Raw genomic sequence first — 22,170 nt, 5'->3', positions numbered from 1 at the left:
CTACACCAATAACTATATAATATAATATAGTACATTTAATTGCTCACATAACTTCATTTTATGGTAAAATTGCAAGAATGGAGCCCAACATCAATTAACTTCGCATCTTCTGTTACATACTTTAAATAAATGTTAATTGACATAAAATCGTGAAATTTAGATGATATTTTATGAGAGATAATATTTAATTTATTATTATTAGTTTAATTTTAATCTTTATAGTATATATATAAGCGTGATCATAAATCTACATCGTAATTAATTTCACATTTGATTAATTCTAGTATTAGACATAATTAAACTTCATTATAATATAATTTGGACCCTGGTCATGAACGTAAGCTCGCATCAAGTAACATGATTAAATAAATTAATAAAATTGATCACGCGATGATAATAGTTTTGGTGACCTAATTACACGATAGAGTAGTTTTCACAATAAATAATTTGGTAACATATATATTTATTTATGAATATTTCCTTTGGGTATACTACAAAAATGAGTTGACATAAACTAGCTTAATTAATCTTATATATGATCTCAATTCATGTCTGATAATTAAAAATTTTAAGATTATGTAAAAAAATAGTAATTCTTAATTATATAATATTTTTTTTTGAGATAAAAGGCTAATAATTACTTCATCCGTCCCACGAATCTTGACATATTTTCTTTTAGGGCCGTCCCAAGAATCTTGACACATTTCCAAATAAGGTAATAATTATTACATTATCTCTCCTACTTTATCATATTTTATTAATTATACATTTAAAACACTAATCTACATCTCCTTAATTTCCGTGTCGAACTCAAACGTGTCAAGATTCGTGGAACGGAGAGAGTATTAGTCAATCAATTAGAGAAATCCTAAGAACACCTGATAGGATTCTTAAACCCAATTCAGTCAACAAAACTAATTAATTTACTTTTTGAGTGAAAAATGAGTATTTAAATTGATTAGGTTTTACAACATGTGCCTTTGCCTGCGCGCGTGCGTGTGTTTATTTTATGCTTGTTTTAACATAATTAAATTTAGGTTATCTACTTACAATAAGGGTGTGTTTACTTTGGTAGTAAAATTTTCATTTGAAAATGATGAATAAGAAAATGTGAAATAATGTTATATTTTTCTTCTTTTTTTTTTTATCATGTGTTTACTTTGTTAGAAATAGATAGATAAACAAATTGAAATGTTGGAAAATATTTTCACACCCTCCCAATAGGATAATATTATCCAACATTTGTGAGAGGGGCTGCCCGAATAAATTTTCCAGTCTGATCGGAGAAAATTATCCATCATAGGAAACATGTAAAAATGATGGAAATATACTTTTTCTAACATTTTCTATCAAAGTAAACACAATAAAATAAATTAGAAATAGGGATAAAAGCTGCATGGAAATCCATAAGTTATTGCTCTTTGTTGAAACTCAATAAGCTAATGATTTTTTTTAATTCCATTAAGTCCCCACTTTAGAAAGAAAACAACCCATCCCTTTTATCAATATCAAAGTCACATAACTTTATTTATCTGACATGGATAAATCGTATCCACATATTTATCTCTTTATTGTTATTGCAGTCAAAGAAAAAAAAGGACTTATTATTGCATGTTGAACTTTAGAATTAAAACCTTTTCGACCTTCACAAAATAATATGCCAAAGTAACTGCATAATATATATAGTGTGTGAAACTTGAAGAAAATAATACTAACATTTATGGAAAATTTGATTAATTAAAAATGCATAGCTATTAGCTTGAACGTTAAAGCTTATCATTGACAAAGAATGCAAGAATTTCAGTAAGGGAAAGCAAGTTCAATTTGTCAAATTCGTTGCTCGAGAAGTGTTGTTGACTTTATAAATGTGTGAATTATTTAACTTCAAGATATTATTATATCTTATTTTTTGAACTTTGTTTAGTATATTTTTCAACCACAACATGAGAGAATTATGTGAGAGTTTCATTGTTGCAACTTAGGTAAAAGTAAAAACACACTCACAATTTTAGAAGGAGAAAAAAAAAAAAAATACTACTCTATAACGTCGCAATTTATTTATAACTGCAATAATTTCCTTTTCCAAATCTAACAAACATTAAGTTGTCACAACCATTGCAGCGGCCGCAACAACTCATTAAGAAAGCGGTCAATAAAAGAAGATGAATGATTGAATGAAATATACGTAAGTTAAAACGATATCATTTTGGCGTATATGAAATATGATTTCCTCTTTATGAATTTTTTTATATTATCGTCGGATTCCCATCTTGCTGAGTCATCACTCGGAAAATAAAACCATTTAATATCATCATTTGGATAATGAAACATTTTAGATGAATCAAATTAAAAAAAAAAATGGACGATGTAAATTGTAATTACATATATATGGTAGTCTATCTTTTGTAATAATAGAGAGGTTGAGTTTTTTTTTTTTTGGGATATTTCTCATAATTTTATAATATGAGTTTAAGAGAAGTCAAAGCGAACTTGGCTTCCAGATGAGTACAGTGAATGACGCTCCGGTTCCAGAAAGTTGCAACTAAAAACGTGGTCATTTCCTTTCTAAATTTAACAATTTTCGCTACCTCCCAAAATCCTCTCCGGTATATAATCCCTACAATACCTCACCTAAAATTCCCACAAAAACACTCTCCCCCAAAAACAAACCCCACCGCAAGCAACAGTTTTCTGCTAAAACCCATCCAAATTGATCAAAAATTTGCATGAATTTCCACCGAAACATGTACAGCATCGATGCCAACAGCAAGCTAGTGAGCTGCGACGCGGCCTCGTGGAGCCGGCAGGAGGATAAGATCTTCGAGAAGGCGCTGGTGGAGTTCCCGGAGGGCTTCGGCGATCGGTGGCGCATGATAGCGGAGTATCTGCCGGGGAAGTCGCCGGAGGAGGTGAAGTCGCATTACGAGGCGCTGCTGTACGATATCGCGGAGATTGACTCGGGGCGGGTCGAGCTGCCGAGCTACTCGGACGAGTCGGGGTCGATTGGGTGGGAGGGCGAGCCGGCTAGGTCGAGGACGCCGGGGCAGATCTCGTTTGGCTCGCCGGGGAATCGGAGCCGCCACTTGGATGTCGAGAGGAAGAAAGGCACGCCTTGGACTGAGGATGAGCACAGGTTTGAATTTGACTATGTGCCTTTTTTCAGCTGAAAATTCGTTGTTTTGAGGCGTGTGTTTGTGGAGGAGAGGAATTCGTTATGATTATTGTTAATTTAATTAAATTTTTTTTTTCCTGCTCTCTCTCTCTGTTTATCTTCAAATTCTGTTTGTGCTGTGTTAATTTTGGAAGTTTGGTAGATTCTCGTATTAAATGTTATGCTTGGATTTCTCGTTTGCATTGATCCGAATTCCATTAATTGATTGCCTCCTTTTTGGGATCATTAATTTGGTTTAAATCCTGATTTTACTAGAATTGGAAGCATTTGCAATGTTTATTTTTCCTCTTCGAATTTCTGATTGGGAGATATTGGAAATGAAGCTCTCGTTTTGTTCGTTACATTGCTTTAAGTTCATAGTTCATTTATTGGTTGAGGGTGCTGAGAAATGGTTATGGAGATCAAAGCTAACATAGGAATTGGAGAAGAACTTTGGTAATTATAGTTTGTGGAAATAGAACGAAACGGGATATCTTGTTTAGGACTTCCCATTAATAGATATATAGTTGATAGAAATATTTGGAGTTTTGCTCGTAGACGTAGAGTTGCAATAGGAGAATGAACTTGATGGCACTTTAGTCATGATTTTCTTCCATATGGAATGCTTTATAGTTATAGATGTTTTAGTAAAGTTGTTCTTAGATCAATAGTTGAGTCTATGCAAGATGCATAAAAAGATGAAGAAAGGGTATTATATGGTTTAGGCGTCTGGTTTCTCGAGCTATTTACTAAAGGACAGTTTCTACGTGTCTATGATATATCACAAAAATCATTTGCACTTCAGCTTACTAGATAGAAAATAACAACTATTCGACATTTGTTGCCGTTACCATGGGATAATCGAGTCAGTTCATGTGATTGGCAACAACATTTTCTCGATGTGAACTTTTCTACTGAATATAGGAGAATGAACTTGATGTCACTTTAGTCATGATTTTCTTCCATATGGAATGCTTTATAGTTATAGATGTTTTAGTAAAGTTGTTCTTAGATCAATAGTTGAGTCTATGCAAGATGCATAAAAAGATGAAGAAAGGGTATTATATGGTTTAGGCGTCTGGTTTCTCGAGCTATTTACTAAAGGACAGTTTCTATGTGTCCATGATATATCACAAAAATCATGTGCACTTCAGCTTACTTGATTGAAATAACAACTATTCGACATTTGTTGCCGTTACCATGGGATAATCGAGTCAGTTCATGTGATTGGCAACAACATTTTCTCGATGTGAACTTTTCTACTGAATATAGGAGAATGAACTTGATGTCACTTTAGTCATGATTTTCTTCCATATGGAATGCTTTATAGTTATAGATGTTTTAGTAAAGTTGTTCTTAGATCAATAGTTGAGTCTATGCAAGATGCATAAAAAGATGAAGAAAGGGTATAATATGGTTTAGGCGTCTGGTTTCTCGAGCTATTTACTAAAGGACAGTTTCTATGTGTCTATGATATATCACAAAAATCATGTGCACTTCAGCTTACTTGACAGAAATAACAACTATTCGACATTTGTTGCCGTTACCATGGGATAATCGAGTCAGTTCATGTGATTGGCAACAACATTTTCTCGATGTGAACTTTTGTACTGAATATGTAGCGATAAAACGGCTGATGTATTATTTGCATCAACTCAATATCATTTTGTGATGTGCAGGTTGTTCTTAATTGGGCTTGATAGGTACGGCAAAGGCGACTGGAGAAGCATATCCAGGAATGTAGTGGTCACGAGGACTCCAACACAAGTTGCTAGTCACGCCCAGAAATATTTTCTCCGTCATACATCTGGCAAGAAAGAGAGGAAAAGGTCCAGCATTCACGATATAACAACTGCCATGGACAGCTTAACCGTGCCTCCTCCTGCGCCCACGAGTCTTCCCAGTCAAGGGGGCTACCAAGCCTTTAACTTCTCCATGCCGAGGTGAAGTACTAGAAAGCTATATATTCTCTGTGTAAATATACATATATGATAGCTTCATTTAGGATTAACAGATAAAATTTGTAAAGATGTTTTGGTATGATTGTATCAGAAAGAGATAGTCGATAGTTGATAGATGTGGTGATTAGAGAGTTTGGTAGGTTTTAGAGCTCACAGGGTCTTAGTTATTTAGTTGTAAAGAGATTACACACAAATCTAGTTGAAATTTGGTAAAACTTGCTTGGTTGTTTATATTCTTGTTCATGAAAACCTTATTTCATCTCCATTTGTGGTGTTTTGAGCAAGTTTTTATAGTTTGAATAGTGTTTTGAAATGAATGAAATTGATCCCTGATGTGAATGGGCTTAATGTTTGGTGAAAAGAGGTTTTGACTTTGTATATTGCAAATGGACTTATATTAGAAGTGTTATCCATGTACTCCTAGAATTTTTTATTGGATGATGGAAAAGCAAACAAGAATTTCTCCTTTTGCTTGATGATTGTGTTGAGAAGTAGTGATACACTATTGCAAATCCACATCCTTTTGTCTTTGAGAAGTCTAGATGCCCTATTACAAATCCACTTCTTATCTATTGCAATTTTAGTATTGTGCAACTTTAATAGTTGAAAGATAGAAAGGGAAAAGTCATTATAATGATAAAAGAAAATGAGTATTATAAAATATATTACTGTATATGGGTGTGTTTGCTCTAAATGGATGGATAATATAATAAAGTACTCCCTCCGTCCCATTAATAAAGACATAGGTCTTTTGGGCACGGAGATTAAGGAAAGGTAGATTAGTTGTTAAAGTGTTGTGGCCCACCACTATTAGTGTAGTTGATTAGTTTTAATTTAGTGTATTTATTTATTTCTATTTAATGTTTTAGTTGAATTTTAAATTTTTGTAATTTCATTAATTTCGAAAATTTTAATTAATTTAAATGAATTAAATAAAAAATATTGTCTGGAAACTCAACCCCCACCTCCGACAACCCCCACCTCCGACAACCACCACCGCCGCCTCCGACAACCACCACCGCCACCTCCGACACCACCGCCACCTCAGAAATTCAACCCCCAATTCATACCCAAAATCGACACTACCGCCGCCGCCTACGACAACCACCACCACCTCAGAAATTAAACCCCCAAATCAAACCCAGAAATCAAACCCAGAATCGAACCTGCAAAATCGAACCCAAAATCGAATCGAAGTAAATGCAGCGGAGAAGGAGAAGAGAAGGGGAGGGGCGCCGCGCTGCAAACCCTAGTCCACCGGCGAGGAGGGAGAAAACGAAGGAGAGGAGGCAAACGATTCCGTCGGAGGAAGCGAAGCCACCGCTACTGTGCAGTCGAAAGGAGAAGAGAGGGGGGTGGGTGACGGCCGAACAGGGGGTGGGTGACGGTTGTTCAGCCGGAGAAGAAGCAGCAGGCGGCGGCTGCACCGCTGAGGCGACGTCTTCGTCGGGCGAGAGAGAGAGAGAGAGGGCGAGATGGGGATGGATACCGCCGGCCTTCGTCGGGAGGTGTTGCGGTCAGGGCGGCGCCGGCGGCGAGAGAGCCGAGAGAGAGAGGGGGGTCGATTCTGGGAGAGAGAGGCAGAGGGTAGAAAATTGGTTTAGGGTTTTTTTTGGTCTTATTTATACTTTAATTAAGGTGCAATTAATTAGTGTATATTAAAGCCTAATTCTTTCCTTATTTGGAAGTGTGTCTTTATTATTGGGACACCCCAATAAGGAAAGTGTGTCTTCAATAATGGGACGGAGGGAGTATAAATTTATCACTTAAAATGGAGATCACGTTTTTTTTGTATGTTACTCCCTCCGTCCACGAAAAATATGCCACTTTGCTTTCGGCACGGGTTTTAAGAAAATGTGAGTAAAGTTGGTAGTGGAGTAAGGGTCCCACTTTAAATGTGAGTGGAGTTGTGTGGACCCTACTACTAAAAATGGAAGTGGCATATTTTTTGTGGACGGACGAAAAAGGAAATTGTGGCATATTTTTGGTGGACGGAGGGAGTATTTGGTTTGAATGATAATATAGTTATCCACTCTTCATTAGGTGGTATAAAATTATACCACCTCTCTTTTAGGTATAAAATTATTTCTTATCTCAAGAAATAAGGTGTTGCCTGAAAATTTATATCATCTGTTCGAATTTTTTTTACGCCAAAGCAAACGAGGTATAAGATAGTAAGGGAAGCTTATCCCTTCCTTATACCTCAAAGCAAACACACCCACGTGTAAAAAAAAAAATTCTATTGGAAAATTCATCATAACAAAATATCAATCAAAATCCATAGACTCATGGACTAAGTTGCATTATAGTTAACAAATTAAATATAGATATTTAGTTAATCATCTTCATATGTTAAAAAAAGAAGCTATTGTTATGGCAGCCACGCCGACATTAACGACATAGATATTATACATATGTAATAATTAGTGGAGCCACTCATCACATTGTACAAACTACTGAAACTAGTAAAAAAGTTTTTATTTATTTTTTAAATTTTTGGAGGAGGGTTACAAAAACACGTGCGTAAATAAATAGTGGTCTGTAGATTTAGAGGCTTAGCATATCCTGTTTTAAGATAGGACCAAATCATGCTTCTACACGTTCCAATCACACACAATCATCAACCTTGAATTTCAAGATTTGCAGCAAAAAAAAAAAATTGCAACTTGCTCAAGACTTCAAAAATCCAATGCAGAAAAAAACACATTCACATCATTATCAAGATGATAACATATTCCACTACAAACCATTACTATTATTTATTTATTTTAAAAAAAGTTGAATAAGATTGAAAAAACCTAACCCATTCCAAACTCTCCCATTCCTCAATTATCCACCTATGGAAGAAGAACAAGGCAAGAAACTCCACGTAGTGATGTTTCCATGGATGGCCATAGGCCATCTCAGGCCCTTCTTCGAGCTATCGAAATACGTAGCTCGAAGAGGCCACAAAATCTCATTCATTTCAAGCCCAAGAAACCTTAAAAAAACAGTCAAAGTGCCTCCACACCTCTCCCGCCTCATCGACCTCGTCGCCATCCCTCTGCCCCCGGTCGAGCACCTGCCCCCCGACGCGGAGTCCTCGATGGACGTGCCCCACGTCAAGCAGCAGCTGCTCAAGGTCGCCCTCGACCTTCTCGAGCCGGAGCTGCGTTCTTTCCTCGAGAACGCTAGCCCCAAGCCCGACTGGATCGTCTACGACTACGCCTCCCACTGGCTGCCCCGGCTCGCGGGGGAGCTCGGCATCAAGAGGGCCTACTTCAGCCTCTTTACGGCCGCGTTCATGGCGTTCCTCGGGCCCCCGTCCGTGCTGCTGAACGGGGCGTTCAGCAGGTCCGCCGCAGAGGACTACACCGTCGTGCCGGAGTGGCTCCCTGCCTCCTCCAACATGGCTTTCCGCCTCCACGAAATGACTAAGAACAAAGAAAAAGGTGGAGTGCACAACCCCTAACTGAAAAAAACTGCTTCTTTTCATTGACTTGAAATATCTTAGATTCTTTTTGTTGAAGTCGTCGTGTTTGTCCCACATCGACTTGATAAATAGTTCCGCTAAGACATTATAAGAAAAGCAACCAGAAACCGACGAAGAATTCCGTCGGTGATTCTAATCTAGTACCACTAACTACTCCCGTCGAAATTACCGACGGAACCTATACCGACGGGACACTGTTCCGTCGCTATTTCTTTTTTCAATTATAATGAAAATTAAATTTATCAATGAACATTGTTCCACTAATAAGGCTTTTTAAGGGGATGACGGGCTCAATTCTAATATTGTTTCCCGATTGGAAACAGATGCCGACGGGAATGACTACGACTCCGGCACGAACGATTCGATCCGGTTCGCGCTTTCCGTAGACGGCAGCGACATAGTCATCTTCAGATCATGCGTCGAGTTCGAGCCCGAGTGGTTCGAACTCGTCCGCAGCCTCTACCGGAAGCCGGTCTTCCCGGTTGGGGCCCTGCCGTCCGGAGACGAACGAGACGAGGGCGACGAGGAGTGGACAAAGATCAGAGAGTTCCTTGACCTACAAAAGGAGGGCTCATTAGTGTATGTTGCACTTGGAACTGAAGCTGTGCTAACAAATGAAGAAGCTCAAGAATTAGCCCTAGGGTTGGAGCAATGTGGATCACCTTTCTTTTGGGTGCTGAACAGAAGCTATGAGAAGCTTCCAGAAGGATTCTGTGACAGAGTCAGAGACAGGGGTGTTGTCTACTCAAAATGGGCACCACAGGTCAAGATTCTTGGCCATGTGGCGGTCGGGGGATTCCTGACGCACTGTGGATGGAACTCGGCCACGGAGGCCCTCGGGTTCGGGCGGCCGCTGATCCTGTTCCCGGTCATGAATGACCAGGGGCTGAATGCTAGGCTCCTGCAGGAGAAGGGAGTGGGCATCGAGATACCGAGAAACGAGGCCGACGGATCGTTCACAGGCGAGGCGGTGGCGGAGGCGGTGAGGGCGGCATTGGTGGGGGAGGAGGGCAGATCAGTGAGAGAGAATGCAAGCAAGATGAGAGAGCTGTTTGGGAGTGAGAGCAGAAGCAACTCTTATGTTGACACTTTAGTTCATCACATGATGCAGACAAATGGGATTTGAGAAAATTGTTGTTATGAATAATTGGGATATCTAAAAATTGAATCTTGGAATCATTTCAATCCCAAGATTTATTTGACATAACTACACACTATCTCAGTTTTTTCACTTTGTTATTTGGCTATCTAATTGTATACCAAAGAAAGATTGAGCACAATGAACCTAAACAGATAATATTACTAATTTAAAACTTTAAGATATCTTAAAATCCTCAATAATTTTATCATTAGTTAGAGTGAATTTTATTTGACTCATATCTTATTGAAGGGGCAAGATCGAAGAAATCTTAGTAATAAAGATAAAAACACTCACTCGTGTATCTTATCATTCATGAAAAATAAATACACATCAAGAAAACGGAGCTTAAAGAAGAGGATCGTCGTGGATTTACAAGCACGTAATCGAAAAGAACTCCATAGTATATATTATAAGTGCAAACAGTTTGAAGTTTTCATAGATTACTCAACTATATACAAAGTTCAAACAACCCTAAAACAGAAAGATGCAAACACATTTATTCTCTCAACAAAGCTAAAAAAACACAAGTTCACATCTTATCCAACTGCTGACAAACAGCTTCAGCTCTTGTGAGGACCTTCTTCAGCTTTCTAGTAAATGGGAAGTTAAAAAAAAGGAAAAAAAAAAAAACAATTAGTTTTGGATTTGTTCAAGAATATATATAACCAACAAGTTCTTGATCCATATATATAAATCATCAAAAAAGCAACTTCAAACAATGAAGCATACAACTTCCAGCTCATATATATCATATATAGTTTCCATATAAACATAATACTTAACAATTAAAAATATAATTTTGAAATTACAAACAATTAAAAATTACCTTTTCAGACTTGTCATTGTCAGCTTTCTCTTGCTCAGCCTTCTTCCTCCTCAGCTTCTCCATCCTTTCCCTCTCCATTTTCTTCATTCCCAAACATAATAATAATAAATATATATATATATATATATATATATATATAAATATTAATTCACACAACACAGAGTTAAAAACATCAAGTCGTTGTAGTATAGTGGTAAGTATTCCCGCCTGGTGACCCGGGTTCGATCCCCGGCAACGGCGTCGTTTTTAATTTTCCAATTATTTTTAATTTTCATTTTTTTCATCATAATAAAAAAGATAAAAAAGTTAAACAAGGAAGAAGAAAAACATGAAGTCGTTGTAGTATAGTGGTGAGTATTCCCGCCTGTCACGCGGGTGACCCGGGTTCGATCCCCGGCAACGGCGTTGACTTTTTTTATTTCCAGTTATTTTTTATTTTCATTTTTTTTTAATCATAATAAAAAAGAGATACAAATATTAGAGATACAAATATTAACAAGCAAGAAGAAAACCTGAATATAAACAGTCTCTTTTTCCTTTCCAGTTATTTTTTATTTTCATTTTTTTAATCATAATAAAAAAGAGAAAGAAATAGAAAATATTAAGAAGGAAGAAGAAAACCTGAATATAAACAGTCTCGATAGCGCGCTCTTCTTCACTGAGCACGCGCCCTTTGCTTTCGCTGAAATAGCGGAGGCTCGACGCCGGCGGCCGCCAGCTGCCTTCCATTAAACGACACAGTCTACTGCACGAAACGACAGATCTCAGCGTCATCAACCGCGATGCTTTCTTCAGTTCTTCTATGCTGTTTGTGTATGTATATGAAAATGTTAAATGCCTTCTACAACCTTCATGATATTAATAATAATAATAATACTTTGGATAACTATCACTTCTTATTTTATTATCACTTCTTATTTACAAATTGATATATTTCGTTTAGTTTTCCACTATTTCAAAATGACGGCTCATTGCAACTTTTCCGAGCACTCCCAGCAGATCACCTAAATGCATTACTAACTCTAAATTAGGCTAAAACAATTGAAAATGAGATAAAAAATGCATCCAACAGATCCCCTAAATTGAATAGGGGCCCACAAAAAATTTTACACCTAACTAAATTCAATCTTAAATTTACACTCACCCTAAATTTATTTTAAGCTTATAATTAGTAGGGCCCACACATAATTATTGTTTTTATGTAGAAAATAAGAGATCTGGTGTATGCATTTATAAAATCGAGATCCTAAAATTAAATAGGGAAGCTTTAGGGAGGAATATAGGAGCATAACTTGAAATCCATATCTATCTATCTATATATATAATCTATGAAAAGTGAGTTTTTCCCTCTATGACATTCCCTCCTTTATTTTCTCTCTACTTCTATGAATTATTTACATTCTTTTCTTGATTTTTTTTAAATATCATTAAATTTGATTCATCAATAAATATTCAATATATATTTTAAATTTAAATTTGTGATAAAATATTTAATATGGTATAAAAATCGAAAATAATGATGTAATTACTATTTGGACTAATGTATCAAATGAAATTAATCACATAATACTCCCTCCATGCATCAAAAATAATCCTATAGGTGGACGGTATGAATTTTAATAATAGTTATTGTATTGTAAAGGGAGAAATGATCTGACTTAAATAATAGTGTTTATAATAATAATTAATTATATTATGAGTGAATAATAGGGCCCATCATGTGATAAATAGTTTCTAAAAATAAAAAGACACTAATTTTTGTGAACATTTCAAAATGAAAAAAATAACTATTTTTTGTGGATGGACGGAGTAGAATAACCAATTCCATTTAATCAATTTAATATTTTGTATTATTATATTCATAATAGATGAAACTAATTAATTCCCTTTCTGATAGTGTGGTCTACTATTAAAACATTATTCACATTCAATTTGTTTAGTAAACCGCCGCTTACCCACACACCCCTCAGTCGCGTCCTCCGCCGCCGCGCCGCCGTTCAATCCATCACCGCCGATTCAATTGCTGTATGCATATAAGCTGAAATTTCGATTTTTCTCACATTCCGGATAGTATTTCCCAACATTTGAAACCGGGCTCAGTATCAAGGAAGGCGGCTGCGAATTGTCTTCGAGAATCGAGCAATGGCGGAGATAGGTTTCCGATCCGTGCTTCTCATCTCAGCAGTGTTTCGCGTGGTTTTGATTCTGTACGGCGAGTGGCAAGATGCTCACATGGAGGTCAGATACACTGATATTGACTACTTCGTCTTCTCCGATGCCGCGGCATTAATGGCTTCTGGAAAATCGCCGTATGAAAGATCGACGTATCGGTATTCGCCGTTGATTGCTTTCCTTCTGATGCCTAATTCATTCCTGCATCGGTCGTGGGGAAAATTCATGTTTTCTGCATCAGGTATGTTTGTGTTACTTTACTAATTAGAGTACTTTTTTGTTTCAAATTAGCTACTTAAATTAGCTTGGACTTTGATTTTGACTGCGTTTAGTGATGTGGTATGATCTCAGTTTGAATCTCGTTGTCAGTGGATTAGGATTTTGTGAATTTTACCTGATTTGGAATCGGTTTCAGGTAGTTAACTTCTTAAATGTGGTTATTGCGATAATGTTTAGTTGAAGTAGATGAATTCATGCCACCAAATTTTTAGAGGCTAAACCAATTTCTGCTTAGAGTTTCCTTTTTTTCTTTCTCTAGCTAACAGAAAGTTGGTTTCTTACTGAAATTATGACATCTTTGCAAAGAGTTGAGTTATGAATCGCTTGCTATGGACTGGATAGTGTATCATACTCATAAGCTCTCGATGATGCAGACGATGAAGTATCATAACTAAATTGAATTGACAGATCTACTTGTGGGGTTGCTTATCCACAGAATACTGAAGTTGAGAGGAGTTCCTGAGAAACTATCTACATACTCGGCAATGGTATGGCTTTTCAACCCGTTCACCTTCACGATTGGAACACGTGGGAACTGCGAGCCCGTTGTTTGCTCCATGATTCTATGGATTTTGATATGTCTGATGAAAGGTACAACTTCTATACCCTTCTATTAGTAGGCCCTGTGATTGCTTTCTTGTTGGTGTAAAATCTATGTTTCTTAGGCTCCATATCAATTACCTGCAGATGGAAATCTTAATGAGAAAATCTACTAGAAATGTTCAGTGACATTCAGAGGCAACGTTATAGTGATGATAACATTAAGTAAAATAAATGGAACTTCAAATCAACCAATCATTGCATCCGAGGTTTGCTTAATGTTCCATTCACAAGCATCTTGTATTTTTTGGCTAAAATAAAATGAGCTAAGATGACGAACTTCTCCAAATCTTGGTCCAAAGAGGCAAGTATCTACTTACAGTTGTGGAGCAACTTATGTAAAAATGAATTATTAGAAATGAGAATGGAAACATTCAAGTAATCTTTCAGTTGTTCATCAATGTGAAAGTTCATCATCTTGAGGAGTGAGTTAATTCACTGCAAAGTGCAAACACAGTATCATATGACGGTGATGACTGATGAAAATCTATGAGTATTAGAAATCCAAAGTGAAATTCCAACATATGCATGAAAGCTACATTTTTCTTTAGATATCTACTGTTTGTGAGCCACATACCTTACTGCTCTTCCAGTCTTCCTACAACATAGATGCTCCTATATTTTTATGTCAATTGTAGTTCAAATCTAGTGATATAATTTGTGTGTTTCTTTCTGTGGACTACAGACCATCTCTTACAGGCTGCATTCTGGTATGGCCTTGTTGTTCACTTGAGAATATATCCCATAATTTACGCACTCCCGATCATCATACTTCTTGATCCATGCTACTTTCAACCTGGTAAAAAGCCCGCCCTCGTGCACTGGAGTTTTAGAACCTTAAAGTCATCCCGTGACTCGAGCAATGCAGAAATAACTGGTTTCCAGTATATTTGGAACTTTTTCAGAAGCATGATAACATGGAGACGAGTCATGTTTGGAGTTCTGTCCGGATCTACTTTCCTAATCTTGACAGGATTTAGTTTCTATTTATACGGATGGGATTTCTTGCACGAGGCATTGCTATACCATCTCACACGTACCGACCCTCGCCACAACTTCTCGATCTATTTCTACCACATATACCTCCACTACGAACATCAGTTTTCAATCCTGGAGAAACTCATCTCCTTTCTGCCCCAGTTCATAGTCCAGCTGATTCTAATTATTCGCTTCGCTCCGGACTTGCCATTCTGTTTATTCCTTCAGACAGTGGCTTTTGTAGCATTTAACAAGGTTAGTGACAATGCAATATCACATTCCCATCTTCACCATGCTACTAACTTCCCCAGCAATGTACATATCATCGTCTTGTTCCCATCTTTCCTTACAGGTCATAACAGCGCAGTACTTCGTGTGGTTCTTCTGCCTGCTGCCTCTGATACTTCCATGGAGCAATATGAAGCTTAAATGGAGAGGCCTGGCTTGCATATCCGTATGGATCGGAGCACAAACGCATTGGCTGATGTGGGGTTACTTACTCGAGTTCCGAGGCAAGAACGTCTTCCTTCAACTATGGATGGCAAGTCTACTCTTCTTGGCAGCCAATACCTTTGTTATGATCAATGTTATTCGTAGCCATGTATTTTGTCCTCTGTTTAAACCATTGCAGGCATATTCAAGCAAAGATGATTAGTAGTATGATTTTCTTGTATCTTTTTTCTGAGTTTAGGAATTTTGAAGGATTTTTGTCGAATTTTGCCTGCAACAATGCTTAGATCTAGTTTTGTTTGTGTCTCCTCGGAGTTGAATTGAATATCAACATACAATCTGTCATTTTTTCCTTTTTTGTATGCAAAAAAAATTAGTTTCTTATAAACAGAGCTCTTGCAATCCATATATCATGATTCATCAAATAATAATAACAATATATTTATTCAAATCAAACCATTTGGCAAAAACTACAAGATCAAAACATAGCATATGTTCCCTAAAGTTGCATTCTGGTTAGAGGATTCAATATCCATAGCAGCAAATCTGTTTACTGCTGCTTGAATTCATGTGGATTTCAACTAATCAACACAAGAATCTTCCAGCCAGCAACGCGAATAATATTCGCCCGAGGAACTCATCTCAGATGCCCAAAGAATTCGAGAACAAAATCATCATGTCACTGGTTCGATTTGATTGTATAACTTGTGATAATATGCTAAAAATAGAAGACATCTACTTCTCACACCAAGTCCTGAAAATGGAGTCAAATCCCATAAGCAACCCCCTTGTTTAGTTTGTAATCTTCAAGTCTGTTGTCCAAGTCCCTTGAACACTAGGATGCTTAGTCACGTGCCTCGTCTTCAGCTTCAAAACTTTCCTTCCTTGAGAGTTTCGAAGCCTGGTAGCACACTGGAGTACATCCTCCGGAGTCATATTCTTCACACAGACAACGCGCTCATTTTTGTTTTCTGCATAAATATAACATTCGTGTTTCTGGTTAAAACTCAGATAATCCCTTCTCGTACGAGCACACCTAAACCGCTAATATGAAAATATTGCTTGCAGTTACGTACTCCAAACACTAATCAGTTTACTGAATTTGAAGAAAAACATAGTTCTCCTAGATTCTACACGAAAAGTTATGATGTCTGATGTCTCTACTTCACATTTTGAATTATTATACTTTGTATTAGGCACACTGCACACCACAAGCCATAAGAATGCATGAGTATGATCTCATTTTTTATTTATAAGAAAATGAAAACGCAGTATCCATATTAGAGGACATATGAAAGGATTCGAGACTCTTATAACTGTTAATAGAGATCATATATCTCAAGCAGGCTTCTGCCGACAATACTTAGTACAAGCGAGAGTTATTTCTTCTCTTACTAGGCTAGTCGTAACTTAAAGTACAGATTAAGAGGTGCAAAGCAAAACCAATCCATGGAGTTATATATTCAAATACATACCAGGTGAAAGTGAAGATAATCGAGCAGAAATAATCATCAATCATCATTCAGGAATTGGACTAATTTCATGTTTCGTAGCATTCTAGACATGATAAAGACCAACATGACCCAAAACAACAAGGGGTAAAGAGAGAGGTCTTACTATAGAATCCTTTCAAAAGTGGATGATAACCACGATTTAGCTCAGTGACCACCTCAAGCTGAGGATTCTTCTCTATAAAATCTGGCAGCTGAGACTCCATAAATGCCCTAAATCAGATACACAAACGGTCAATCCTCTACTAACAGAAACTACTATATAACGAAGCTGTTTTCACTTCCCTCAAATGAAACTAATAAGTCTTTCTACTTCGACTCTAAATCCAACCACACATCCTTTTAACAATTTAGTTCTCTTGGTGACTATAACTCTCCAATGCTGCTTAGAACCTCAAGGAAATCCAAGTAGGAAATTCTCACTAAAATGTCGAACCATCAATGTGTGCATGATGTTTCTCAGTTTCTAATCATAATTATTCAACGAGCGAGGCAGAGTATGTAACAAGTCTAGATGTAAAAAGCATAAGAAAAGGTACGATATAAAAATGCACAAAGAATCCCATTGCTCTGTCAAACCACATATACCACGGAAACGGTGAATTACTTGAATAAAATGGAAAAACTCTGCAATCATGCATGATGAAAGCACGATTCTCATAGTCAAGTCGATAAACCTCTGACTACGGGTGTCCCTTTCACATCATATAACACGAAATTGTCACATATGGTTGCCGTAATTTTATTCACCCTCGGCCACATTACTATAAACTTCAATCAAAAGCAAGCTGCTCAAACAAGTGAAACAACTCATACTACTACCAGATGCATCAATTCACTTCACAAGCTAAGAACTAAAAAGCAACTATTAAGTTCGGAAAGAGAGGTTTGCTATGTTTCAATTAATCCCAATTGTGAGTACAAATAACCAAAACCCTAAACATTTATTTCCATCTATTTCACAAATTTTCATCATCAAATACTGAAAAAATTCAAACTTAGGGCTCATTGAAGCTTAAAACAGATTCCGTTTTTCTTTTCCTTCATCAAAACACATAATTAAACTAAGAAGCTCATACCCAATTTATTCAAATTAAATCACTAATCCTCTTCTTCGAAAAAATAGAACAAAAAGCCCTACCTCTATTTCTCAATAGCTACAGGAAACCACAAGAGCGACCGAAATTAAACCACATCAATACAAAACTAACCCCAAAATTTGGAAAAAAATAAATAAAAAATCGCATATCTAATCACCTGATGCCTCTGCTACTGCCACCCCAATTGCAGTAACTCACTACAAGCTTCTTCAGCTGCCACGCACCTCTCACAGACATTTCGACTTTTGAAGATGAATCGATCTGTTTACAGCTATGGAGTAGAACGCGAAAATGGGAGTGTAGTTTGAAGAAAAAGCGAACAAAGTGAGTGAAGAGCGTAAAAGAAATTAGGGAACACGAAAACCGAGTTTGAGATGCGAACCGGACGGTTCGGTTTAGCCTCAACGGTTCAGCTAGGTTTTCCGGTTCCCTCTCAATTTACCATTTTCTCCTCTTCTATTTCTCATCAAATGAAAAAGATTGGCTATGATTTTAGTAAAGATTGGTATATATTATTATAAATATATTATTGGATATGAGTTTGAATTTGAGAAAATGATGAAACAATCTTATAAAAGTTTGTGGTGTTGATTATATTGAAAATTAAGTAGATGTAATTTATTGGAATCGTATGATATGCACATCATTACACAATAATTCTTAGTGTTACTCCTTCTAATGTGATTTTATCTCAATGAATATATTTATTCAAGTTCAAAGCAAGCAAGTAATGTTTTTATATGTTTAAAAATAGGGTTATTCATATGTAAATACATAAATTTGTTTCATTTTCTGAAATTTAATATAGTTTTTGTTTTCTGCCCACAAATACATGTTTTTTTTTATGATTTTTAACACCAACAATGAAAATTAAAACTCTAATTTACTGTTGACGCGGAGGCTAAAATACTATGTCATTCACACTCCAATCAAAATTATAAATACAACTACTCTATTCAAGTGCGTATTCTGTAGTCCACGTCATGTATTTCGGCCTTCAAGTCAAAAATAAATTTGAGTTTTTCTTATCGGTATTAAAAAAAACACTAAGTTCATGTATTTATAAATAAAAAGTAAAAATCATTTTAAATTTTAAAAAATAAAATAAATTTGTATATATACAGGCGAATAACCCTTAAAAATATTCTTCATCTTAGTGTTTACCAACGAGATGGATTTAAGAAATTTATTTTTTGTTTTTTCCTTGCAAAATATAAATTATAAACAATGCCCGTTTTATAGTAGTAGTAGTATAAGATTTTGTGGGAATTCGTGCAGAAAAATATCACCCCTTAATTAGAAAAAAAAATCCATCTACTAATTATGTTTTTTTTTGGTGGGAGCTAGCATTAATAGCTTAATACCAAATATAACAATTAAATCACCAAATCATTTGTTAGCAATAAATAATCACAGAAAATCAATGGGCCCTGAATTGCATGAGCAGATAAGAGCATTATATATAGCAGCAAATGATAGTCAGTTAAAGTCTCTATCATACTCACATTGCCTCTTTATTGCATCAAACAACAAAAGTTAGATACATACATTCAACTTGCAATAAACTATGTACCAATACTCACATGTTATTTCAACTTTATAATCACATATTTCAATGTATCCAAACATACTATGTTTCATGTTCAAAAATGTAATCATAATTTACTATTTTTATTAGTTACATGCGTTTGAACGTTTATAATTTGTTTATCAATTATTTTCGAAATTGTTTTCTTGAAATTTTAGTACCAAAAAGGAATTGTTTCGCGAGTTTGGTGTGTCAAAAGTACATACTCCATTCGTCCCATAAGAAATTATTAATTTTTTTATTTTCGTCTGTCCCATAAAAAGTATTATCATTTTATTTTTGGAATGGTGTGTCAAAATTGTTTTAGTACACTACACATTATTATTTTATTTTTTTTCAATTTATTACACCCAAAAAAAGGAAAAACACACTCACACTCTAGCCTTCTAGATGACTCGACCCCCGACTTATTGGTTGAAAGAGAAGCGTCTTACCAACAGACTGTACTTCATCGTCACATTAAAAAATCTTTTGACAAAATCAGATTGTATGAGTAATACTTTAATTGCAATTTTTTAAATTATCGCGTGAAAATTTATGAATTCAAACACTTGAACATTGCGACACAAAAATGAAAGAGAATAATTCGGTTGAAGGGTGCTGAAGCTCCCCCCAGCCCACCCCAATTAAAAGTTTTTTCCAACCGCAACTTGGAAGTTAGAAAAGACAAATCAAGATTCTTTCTTATCATTTTTGGGGAAAGGACAATAAAAGAATATAGTATTTGTAAGGTAATATTATAAGTAATATATCAATTATTTCCTTGAGTTGTTAAATGTTTCCATTAGTGTGAGCTGCAATATCCTCTAAAATATAACACTATATACATTAAATGCCCCCACCATTCCCAATTCCCTTTTCACCTTCCTCCACCTATCTCTCACATTTTATCCACCCCCCCCCCCCCCCCCCACCCCAACTCCTCACACCTATCTCTCACATTTTATCCACCCCCTACCCCAACCCTACACCCACCCCACTATTAATACCCCCCAACTCCTTACAAAAACCTCATTACATTCTCCAACACATATATATAATTCTCACAACACAACATATATACCAAAAAAATAAAAATGCCAAAGAAAATGAAAATCATCCCTTCATTCTTCAAGAATTACAAACAATGCCCCTCACCATGCACCCACCCCAAAACCCTCTCCTTCCGGGGGCACGACGCCCGCTGCGACGATGATCTCTCCCCGGCGACCGAAGACGAGGCGTCTCCGCAGCCGGCGAGGCTGTCGGAGCGGCTGTTCTTCGAGCCGGAGGAGACGAGCTCGATCGTGCCGCGGCCTCCACGGCCGCGGCCGTTCAAGGGCAGCGTGGCGATGGCGGTGGAATCGGAGGATCCATACGTGGACTTCAAGAGGTCGATGGAGGAGATGGTGGAGAGCCAGGGATTGTTCAAGGATTGGGATTGTTTGGAGGAGCTGCTGCTGTGGTATTTGAGGATGAATGGGAAGATGAATCACGGCTTCATCGTCGGCGCGTTCGTGGATTTGCTGGTGGGGTTTGCGGCGGTGGAATCGAAGAAGATGACGGCGACGGCGGCGTCTGCGGCGTCGGATTCGACGAGTGCTACGATGTATTCGTCTGCGTCTTCTTCTTTCTCTTCTCCCTATTCTTCGCCTCTCTCTCATCATGATCAGTTGTAGTAGGTGATGAGAGAGAGAGAGAGAGGTGTTGTTGCATGGTTTTTGTGTGTGATAATATTCAATCCCTTTTGGTTTGTACAGTGTAGGTTGAAACATAATCTCTCTCTCTCTCTCATGTATAGAATGGATTAGAAGATGTAATTGATCATGCCAATTGAGTTTTTAGATGTTTTAATTTGTTTGGTTTCAGGCCATTAATGTGTTGTGATTAATATTATATATAGAGAGAGATACAAATATTGATTATCTTGAGATCGTGAAGGTATTGAACGTAATTTATTCATTAATTATTAAATTAATTGTATTTGAAAAAAGAAAAAATTCATTTTTACAACATATAAAATCATTGTATTCACGGTGAAATTAATTGCACTCGAAAAGAAGAAGAAGGATGTTTCGTCCATCATGAGATTCGGCGAACGATTGTGGTGTATTCACCGTAAATTTTAGCGATCGAAAAACTGAAAGTGATTCTCACGAGTGTTCTCATTTCAACTTTCGCCTATATATATATGGTTTGGCTTACATATCTAGCTTGTGTAAAGTGGAAATGAATGTTGTGTGATTACAATTATTTAATTGCAGTCTTAAAATGTGGTTTGTTTGTAAGTGTAATTGTTTATTTGAAGTGTAGTAATTTCATGGGCTGTTATATAAATTAGTAATTGTATTTAGAAAAATTAGTAATTGTATTTAGAAAAATAACCAGTGTTTTTGGGTTCGTGCAATATAAGATATTACGATTTTTTATAGTGTATATTAATTAGATGCTATCATAATTTTTATGTTTTTCATATACTAACGTTGATAAAATAAAATAAATTCAACATATATTGTTGATATTTTTTCCCTTTTCGTGCATGGATAAAAACGTACTGTCACAAATTAAGGGAGAAAGTCAAAAGCGCTTTTGTTTTGGGGAATTAATTTCTTGATTTTTGTAACCTAATTAAGAAACCCATTTTTCACACAGTTGCACATGCTGATAATTCCAATAATCAGAATTAGTAATAAATAAAACGCAATCATCATGCCTTAATTAACACAATCAAAAGATGACATACTAATGTGAACAAGTTGCTCTATGTGATACTCCATTTTTTTGGACAAGTTTATGTGTGCATAATTGAAAACTCTCTTTAACTAGATTCTTAATTTATGAACAATTAATTCGTGACAAATCTTATTGAAGAAACTTAAGATTGAGCTGCAAATGAATTAATGAATAAAGAAGGTTGGTGTCATTTTTATGGAAGAGGGAAAAAGATAATTAAAGTTTGTAG

At 36.3% G+C, this 22,170-nt stretch overlaps 6 protein-coding genes and 1 non-coding gene across 9 annotated transcripts; 5 read left to right on the top strand and 2 right to left on the bottom strand.

Moving 5' to 3' along the window:
- Positions 1–2,505: 2,505 nt before the first annotated feature.
- Positions 2,506–5,377, top strand: LOC131006151 (transcription factor SRM1-like). Its single transcript, XM_057933323.1, has 2 exons — positions 2,506–3,133; positions 4,831–5,377. Exons 1-2 carry the CDS (start codon positions 2,727–2,729, stop codon positions 5,096–5,098), a joined length of 675 nt encoding a protein of 224 aa, XP_057789306.1. The 5' UTR covers positions 2,506–2,726; the 3' UTR covers positions 5,099–5,377.
- Positions 5,378–7,808: 2,431 nt separating this feature from the next.
- LOC131006149 (UDP-glycosyltransferase 91C1) lies at positions 7,809–9,791 on the top strand. The gene is made up of 2 exons (XM_057933320.1): positions 7,809–8,543; positions 8,908–9,791. The coding sequence occupies exons 1-2, from the start codon at positions 7,952–7,954 to the stop codon at positions 9,708–9,710; spliced, it is 1,395 nt and encodes a 464-aa protein (XP_057789303.1). The 5' UTR covers positions 7,809–7,951; the 3' UTR covers positions 9,711–9,791.
- Positions 9,792–10,105: 314 nt separating this feature from the next.
- Positions 10,106–11,549, bottom strand: LOC131006150 (uncharacterized protein At2g27730, mitochondrial-like). Of its 2 annotated transcripts, none has more exons than XM_057933321.1 (3): positions 11,173–11,549; positions 10,552–10,632; positions 10,106–10,315 (listed from the first exon to the last, which is right to left on the bottom strand). In XM_057933321.1, the coding sequence occupies exons 1-3, from the start codon at positions 11,323–11,325 to the stop codon at positions 10,286–10,288; spliced, it is 264 nt and encodes an 87-aa protein (XP_057789304.1). In that variant the 5' UTR covers positions 11,326–11,549; the 3' UTR covers positions 10,106–10,285. The 2 variants fall into 2 exon arrangements, with proteins under 2 accessions (XP_057789304.1, XP_057789305.1); XM_057933322.1 differs by having other exon boundaries at positions 10,106–10,312; positions 11,173–11,424.
- Positions 10,885–10,956, top strand: TRNAD-GUC (transfer RNA aspartic acid (anticodon GUC)). The gene has a single exon. It is a non-coding gene; the product is annotated as a tRNA-Asp (tRNA).
- Positions 11,550–12,446: 897 nt separating the features above from the next.
- LOC131006147 (GPI mannosyltransferase 1-like) lies at positions 12,447–15,380 on the top strand. The gene is made up of 4 exons (XM_057933317.1): positions 12,447–12,964; positions 13,411–13,593; positions 14,288–14,835; positions 14,933–15,380. The coding sequence occupies exons 1-4, from the start codon at positions 12,694–12,696 to the stop codon at positions 15,233–15,235; spliced, it is 1,305 nt and encodes a 434-aa protein (XP_057789300.1). The 5' UTR covers positions 12,447–12,693; the 3' UTR covers positions 15,236–15,380.
- Positions 15,381–15,446: 66 nt separating this feature from the next.
- LOC131006148 (54S ribosomal protein L51, mitochondrial) lies at positions 15,447–17,999 on the bottom strand. 2 transcript variants are annotated; one of them, XM_057933319.1, is made up of 4 exons: positions 17,799–17,958; positions 16,648–16,754; positions 15,796–16,001; positions 15,447–15,759 (listed from the first exon to the last, which is right to left on the bottom strand). In XM_057933319.1, the coding sequence occupies exons 1-3, from the start codon at positions 17,876–17,878 to the stop codon at positions 15,823–15,825; spliced, it is 366 nt and encodes a 121-aa protein (XP_057789302.1). In that variant the 5' UTR covers positions 17,879–17,958; the 3' UTR covers positions 15,447–15,759; positions 15,796–15,822. The 2 variants fall into 2 exon arrangements, with proteins under 2 accessions (XP_057789302.1, XP_057789301.1); XM_057933318.1 differs by having other exon boundaries at positions 15,447–16,001; positions 17,799–17,999.
- Positions 18,000–20,247: 2,248 nt separating this feature from the next.
- LOC131006146 (transcription repressor OFP13-like) lies at positions 20,248–21,084 on the top strand. The gene has a single exon (XM_057933316.1). The coding sequence runs from the start codon at positions 20,306–20,308 to the stop codon at positions 20,885–20,887; it is 582 nt and encodes a 193-aa protein (XP_057789299.1). The 5' UTR covers positions 20,248–20,305; the 3' UTR covers positions 20,888–21,084.
- Positions 21,085–22,170: the final 1,086 nt, after the last annotated feature.

The sequence above is a fragment of the Salvia miltiorrhiza genome, chromosome 1, assembly GCF_028751815.1.
Source record: "Salvia miltiorrhiza cultivar Shanhuang (shh) chromosome 1, IMPLAD_Smil_shh, whole genome shotgun sequence".
NCBI classification, from domain to species: domain Eukaryota; kingdom Viridiplantae; phylum Streptophyta; class Magnoliopsida; order Lamiales; family Lamiaceae; genus Salvia; species Salvia miltiorrhiza.
This window is presented reverse-complemented; position numbering and strand designations above follow the sequence as displayed.